General features: G+C 41.6%; 1 protein-coding gene across 1 annotated transcript; it reads left to right on the forward strand.

The window, feature by feature from the left end:
* Positions 1 to 27: 27 nt before the first annotated feature.
* Positions 28 to 6,677, forward strand: gabra6a (gamma-aminobutyric acid type A receptor subunit alpha6a). Its single transcript, XM_026357662.1, has 10 exons — positions 28 to 391; positions 463 to 569; positions 672 to 739; positions 1,164 to 1,384; positions 1,464 to 1,546; positions 1,632 to 1,775; positions 2,616 to 2,768; positions 2,892 to 3,142; positions 4,710 to 4,954; positions 6,311 to 6,677. Exons 1-10 carry the CDS (start codon positions 345 to 347, stop codon positions 6,330 to 6,332), a joined length of 1,341 nt encoding a protein of 446 aa, XP_026213447.1. The 5' UTR covers positions 28 to 344; the 3' UTR covers positions 6,333 to 6,677.
* Positions 6,678 to 7,380: the final 703 nt, after the last annotated feature.

Consider the following 7,380-nt stretch of genomic DNA (forward strand, 5'->3'; position numbering starts at 1 on the left):
TCAAGGAAAAACCCTCGAGATGGGCATTTTGTCGCAGACTTTATAGTTATTTAAATGTTATTTTTGTTTTCATTTGTTGTCTCGATTTCACGATTTGTAATTCTTTATTTATCTTAATTTGGCTACGACCTGAAACTAACACTGTTTGTATAAAAATGGAGAGGATTTACTAATCTGTTAATTAGATTACTGTAGTGCTTCCTGTGTCCTCAAGTGTACTGATCAGTCTCTTTAACCACACTTAGACTCTACCTCATTTTGTTCTACTCCTCTTTCACACTATTTTATACAGCAGGTGTTGCTCATAAATTTGAGTGAAACTTCGGTGACCATTGCTGTGAAGCATGGCTGACCTGTTGCTTGCTTCAGTCGCTTTTATCTGCTTAATAAGGTAAGTTTTGTGTTTCAGCTTGTATGAGAGCTTATTGAACCTCTGAGTTTAATTTACTTTTTCCTCTGCAGTCTTGACGGTGTATGTGGTCATGACAAGAGTTACTCAGACAACATTACCCGCATTTTGGATCAGCTTTTGAATGGTTATGACAACAGACTGCGACCTGGATCTGGAGGTAAATCAGACTTCAACCTCTAAATATACAGTATATATCTAGACTGTTTCTGTGCATCTTCTGTTTTTGTACACATCCCACATTTGCTGATTATTGTTACAGGTGGTGTTACAGAGGTGAAAACAGACATTTTTGTCACCAGCTTTGGACCTGTTTCAGATGTTGATATGGTAAGATAGTAATTCTGTAAGGAGATGTATATGTGCTGACTGTAGTTAGATAGCAGTGCTTTAGTGACCACTCAAAGCCTGCCTTATGGGCAATCTGCCATGAGACCATCTAATGAGCTTTAATCTGTTTGACCAGCCCTATAACTCCATTATTGATGGCCTCTAAATCAATATGACAACATGTCAGATGGAGGGAATGGCTGAATGAATGGTTAATGATTATCTGGGATGAGTGGCATCCATCATTGCCTCATCATCTGTCCTCACCTTCTACTGCAAGTTGAAATGTCTCAGCAGCATATGCATGATGATGAATGACAGTGACTTACAAATGATCAAAGATCTAAATTTAAAGTGTTTTGGAGTTGTAGGTCTGTGGATCAGAAGGATTCATACCCACTTACATCTTATATTTGTGCATCAGGAGTACACCACGGACATGTTTTTTCGCCAGATGTGGGTTGATGAGCGGTTGAAATTTGAGGGTCCCGTTGACATCCTGCGGCTGAACAACCGTATGGTGGACAAGATCTGGACCCCAGACACTTTCTTCAGAAACTCCAAGAAGTCCATTTCCCATAACATGACGACACCCAACAAGCTCTTTCGTATAATGAAGAATGGAACGGTCCTGTACACCATGAGGTGATACAGCTATTATTAAAGTATGCTTCGTCTTCTGACAAAGTTCAAAAGACTGAATTGTGTGCTATCTTGTTATTAGATTGACAATCAATGCAGAATGTCCAATGAGTCTGATGAACTTTCCTATGGATGGGCATTCCTGTCCTCTCAAGTTTGGAAGCTGTGAGTATGTCTTCAAAACATGTCCAAATTTGCACATGTGATCAACCTTTGATTTGTGCATGTTTTTTTTTTTTTTCTATTTCAGTTGCCTACACAAGCAGTGAAATCATTTTCACTTGGAGGAAGGGGCCAGTGGCTTCTGTTGAGTGTCCCAAAGAGTCCATAAGTCTTCTGCAGTATGATCTGGTGGGACAGACTTTGTCAAATGAGATTTTCAAATCAAACACAGGTAACATTCATTCTCAACATTTATTTTTCTTTTAGGGACACTATTGCAGTTGTACCCTCACTTAAAAATTTAGTTTGTCTCATGATATGATAAATTGTGCAAACAGGACAAGCAAGTCCCTCCAAATGCTGCACTACTGTCCAGTGCTCCCCTGCAATTGAGCAGATGTAAAAGCTTCCTTGAGCAGCTATCTAAGACGCTTAACTTAGACTAATGTGTATGTTGTGTCTTGAAAAAGAACTATGGGGTTTAAAGCCCTGACAGTGCACTGACAGAGAAGATGAAGGATAGAGTAGTGTGTCTTTGTATGGGTGTATTTTCTCCCGTGTGCTCCCCCTGCTGTGAACCCAGCAGATTCCTGGAATAGAGAGGAAAAGGCAGGCTGTGGAGATGATATCCATTTAGAAAACTGTGTGTGTGTGTGGGTGTGTGCGTAGGTGTGTGTGTGTGTGCATGATGCAGCATGTTTTCGGTCTGTGAATGTCTGCATGCATGTGTTCAGACAGAGCAGGGCAGTGTTACGCATAGTGACACTGCATGCTCTCTTCTTGCCCCCTCCTCACTCACTACTTCCTCCTCCTTTATCCCATTTCCAAATGTCTGATGTGATACCTCCTTCGTTACTCCTCCTTGTTGTCCTGTGCTCTTTCTTTCTTTTCTCTTTCTCATCTGTGTCTTACTGTTACTGGACTACTCCAGTTTTAACAGCAGCAGCATATCTACTGTACATGTTCCTCTTAGAAACTATTCTTTTTCAAGGGCAAGCAAGGGCATCCATTCTGTGCTGCCCTGCTTCATCCCCTGGGGTTGCTCTGCTCACACGTGCTATTTATCTTGCAGGTCGCTACTCTGTGCAGGTGGTCCATTTCCACCTCCAGAGGAAGCTTGGTTATTATCTCATACAAACCTACATCCCTCTTATTATGGTTGTGGTGCTGTCACAAGTCTCTTTTTGGATCAACAAAGAATCAGTTCCTGCACGCACAGTTGCTGGTATGCTCCTTTTTTCACCAACAGCAGGCAATATACAGTACAGTACACATACAATATGCAGCATGTGGCATGCACTGCATGTTTGTCAGCGTCTATGTGTATACATGTTTTATTCTCTTTCAGGCATCACCACAGTGCTGACCATGACCACATTAAGCATCAGCGCCCGTCAGTCCCTTCCCAAAGTAGCCTATGCAACCGCCATGGATTGGTTCATTGCTGTGTGTTTTGCCTTTGTGGCGTCGGCTCTTGTTGAGTTTGCAGCAGTGAACTACTTTGCCACCCTCCAGGCCAACCGACTGAGGAAGCAGAAAGCTAGACAAGACAAGCTTGAAGTGTTGGCAGCCGGCAGCGATGATGAGGACAATGTTTCGGTGAGTAGCTGACTTTGTGTCCAAAAAGTGAGTTAAATTCAAACTAAAGTTTCTTTAGTTTGAAACATTATTCAACCAGGTAATTATCACCAGGTAACATTAGAATCAGAATATGTTCATCACTTAATTCAGTGCAGTATTTTATTTTAATTAAAGTCAGTGCATATGAAAATGACCACTTTTAAGCTGTTTCTCCCCCATCATCATCCCCAGCTTCTGACAGGACTGTTATAAAACATGCAGGGCTGCAGCACTTGAGAAGCACAGGTTCAACCCCTGCATTGAAGATTGTGAAATTACAGAATAATCAAATATGAAAATTGTATTCAGAGAATAGTCCATTCTTTAAGGAAGGACTGTTATCTGAAAACAAAAAAATACAAAACCCAGAATCATGGATATATTTTAAAGGTTCAATGAATACTTTAACATCATATAGCTGTTTACCCATGTCTTTATATTAAGATGAGTTAAGATATATATTTAGCAGCTACAGACATGACAGTAGCATCAATCTTCTTGCCTAAAGCTCACCAAGAAAGTAAATAAACACACTTCCCAAAGTTAAAAGTTAAAATTGACAGATTTCTTGAATCCACAAATCTTTCTTGTAAAATCTGACTATTTGTTATAAAAGTTAGCTGTACATGTCAGAACAGGAATATTGTATCTGTACCACTACAGTTATTACTGTAACAACTGACTGTAGGATAGTGGATTTTGTCCAAACGTTTGTATGAGAGCAACCTGCTCAGTTTTTGCAGTCACTTGAAGGTCTGTGATTTCTTTCACCTTGCATCTCAAATGCGTGTACATAGCTAATAACAGTGAAGAGAGATGAGTGATGTTAATGATGAAGAGGACACAGCAACTCCAGACTCAGATAAAGATAAAAAGAAATCATGCCCCTAATTGGAGATCTTTTTCTATGGACTTCTGAGTAGAGAATCCTACCATCCAGCACACACCACACATACGTGCAGTTGTAGGGCTCTTATCTCCAGCTATATGCTTTATGCTAATACAGTAAGCTATCCCAGCATCCTCCTGGGATCTGCCTCACGTGTAAGGCTCATGGTTAAATGCTTTAAAAATAGCCTCAGTGTGAGAGGAGAGAGCAACTCCAGCACTCCTCTCTGCATAATCTGTTAACGATCCTATGGGCATCCAGCAGCGACCTGCTGTGTTTTATGGAGATGTTGGCAAGCCATCCCGAGAAAGTTCCTATGGGAACAAACATTACTTACTGCAGTGATTAATATGTATCAGCTGGAAACTCAGTGAGATCAGCTGACTAACTGAATGTACCGAATGAGCAGGTATTTCCATCATTTAATAAACTGCAAATGACAAAACACAACCGTATTGAAACGATGCAGCAGTGAATGCATGCTGTAATCGAAGCCAATGTTAAACCAAGAAACATAAGAATGTTGGACATCAAACTAGAATTACAAACTAACTGTCTCCTACCTTTTTATTATCTCTAACTGTGCACCACGAAGCTCAATCTAACCTCACCTCTTCCTCTACCTCCGAACCCCTCCCACCACCCCCTGCCACCCAGCTGGACAGCAGTCCTCAAGATGGCCTGAAGAGGAGAAACCACTCCGTGTGTCGCAGTGATCCAGGAGAAGCCCCGCCGCTGTTGATTTTCCTCCAGCAGGGCTCAGCTTTTCCCCAGATCCCGCAGCTGGCCGGCACCAGTCCCATCGACATGTACTCCCGCATACTGTTCCCCCTGACCTTCGCCCTCTTCAATTTAATCTACTGGTATACCTACCTAGCCAGCGACCCCATGGAGAGTGCCAGGTAAAAACTGATTCTGTAATACAGGCCTGGTGGAATTCTGTATTTCTCTTCTTATTATTATTATCATTATTATATCAGCAAATACAAACTGGTTGGCATGCTCCTTTATTATGAGTAACGTTGGCACAGTTTTGAAATACAGTGTACTGTTCTCTGCCCTGGTTATGCCATAAATATACACTTCAACACCAAATGTGTATTAAAACCAGCACCTGAAAATAGTCCCCATTAATTTCACTCCTATTGGAGTAAAATTGGAGTAACATTTAGTTAAATGGCCAGCTGTTAGGGTTTGAAAAATTAGGGAGAAGCCAGAAACAACACTGACGACATGCTGTGTGCTTTATTCCTTTAAAACCCTCAGCTATATACAGCTTTGGGACAGACTACGACACATTACTAGTCTTTGTAGCCTTGTTTACTGTATAACTTACAGTAAGATTCCCTTTTGGAGTTTAACCTTCAACCTTTGGTGTCATCCATGTCAGGGCAGAAGATCCAAATGACCTTTCAAGCAAAATAGTAAAAAACTAGCTGAGCTACAGTTGGAGAGCATCCAGCATGAAAATATCTGACAATGGATGCCTGGTGCTTTATGCACACATAGTTTGGGTCTCTCTCAGCTTTAATCGTGATCAATTCAGCACGGAGAGAGTGAACAATGACTAAGCATAGTCTTTGGCAAATGCTTTTATACAGGCAGCAAAGACTACAGTAATTTCTAATAGTGAAACAGTCTCCGGAGTTGTAGGATGAAACAAAAGAAGAAGAAGAAGAATACTAGGATACTAGGTGTCGTGGTTGCTGCATTGATGCCTGCACTGTGGCTTTTATCATCATCATAGCTTACATTACAATACAAAGAAGGCTTAAGAATATATATATATATATATATATATGTATTAATGTGTACATTAACCACATGGAAAAAATGACTATTAATTTCCGTGCTTTTAACTGAGCCACTTATAGAACAGAAAGCTCCCTGTCCAAGAAAGAATAAAGCGAGGCACAGTGTAAAAAGAGAGACAGGGGAGAGAGAGCTCCGTTATGTAACACTGGAGAGTGTAAATCTGCTTATCAAGCTCCTCATGTTCCTGTCAAAGATTTTTATGGTGGTTTTGTTTAGAATGTTCTGTGGAATAATGAAAGAGACAAGATGGAGAGCATGGGAACAGCTGCATCGCGTCGACTCCCTCTCCGTATTTTCGCCACGTCTCTCGCTGGGTACTTTTGATGAAGGCAGTGAGAAGACAGGGAGCACAGTATCTGTTTGGGCTGTGCGGTATACTGCAGATAGAGAATCTCTGTATGCTCCTCTCACATTTTGTGCTCTGCTGTATTCTGGTCTTGCAGGGACATGGGTCTTACAAACTAAGAGGAGCTGGAAAAGGGCATGTGCACCCAGAGAGACCTTCAGCATCCAGCAAACCAGCCTCACCTCACCCCCTCCCTCTCTGTCCATGTACAATCTCTCAGCATTCAATCTGCTCTCATCTGACAGAGGAAATGAATCAGAAACTCATTTATTCTCCCGCTGCACATCTATTCATTTCACAGGCTGTGACTACTGCCCACTTGTGTTGTGATCAGTGGCTGAAGAGCTGCCCTTCATGGGCCTCGATCACTTTAAACCTGCCGCATACACGCTTCTCGGGGCCTGGGACGAGGCACGCGCCACACAGAGCATGCAGTATGTATGACGCTCAGATATACACACACAACCCCCCCCCCCCCAAAAAAAAAACACATCAAAAAGAAATGGATGATATAATCTATGCTGGCTGTAACTGGTGGTGATGCAACAGTGAACCAATGCTATCAGAAGCCTGCCCTCTACAGAAGCACAGCTCCCACTACAGCAAGATCAAAGACAATTTAGAGGAGGCTCGCATCCTTACTAGCTGCTTCCGAAATTATACCCAAACCTGGTAAAAATGAATCGTGGGACTGTGTTTTCCATCCCAGCTTTCTGCTGTGGCGCCCCCATTTGCATTTGCAGATCTACGGCAGGTTCTGTGGAAGCATTGCGAAGAAGGCCACCACTGGGTGTTGACACTGATTTTCTATTTCTGTATGGATGATGCATGATTGCTGGGCACAGATATTCGTATATAAGGTGTGAACGTCTCTTTTTAGCTACTTAACATGTTCAGTAGCATAAAGACAGAAGAAATAAACTCGGTCTTAACTTGAAGATGTGTCCTTTTTAAAGTGTATCCAATAGTTTGACCTTGTCAGGATGTTGACAAACTGATCTTCCATATAATAAATAAAAGTAATGATAAAATGATCCTAAAATTGACATTGTTTTTGTTCTTTTCACTCCCTGTGTAAATGCTTGTTTCTTCATTACGCACATCCACTTGTCCCTTTAATATTTTCCTCTGCAATGAAAACTGCTCATCCACCATCATCAGTCTCCA

Source organism: Anabas testudineus, chromosome 10 (assembly GCF_900324465.2).
Source record: "Anabas testudineus chromosome 10, fAnaTes1.2, whole genome shotgun sequence".
NCBI classification, from domain to species: domain Eukaryota; kingdom Metazoa; phylum Chordata; class Actinopteri; order Anabantiformes; family Anabantidae; genus Anabas; species Anabas testudineus.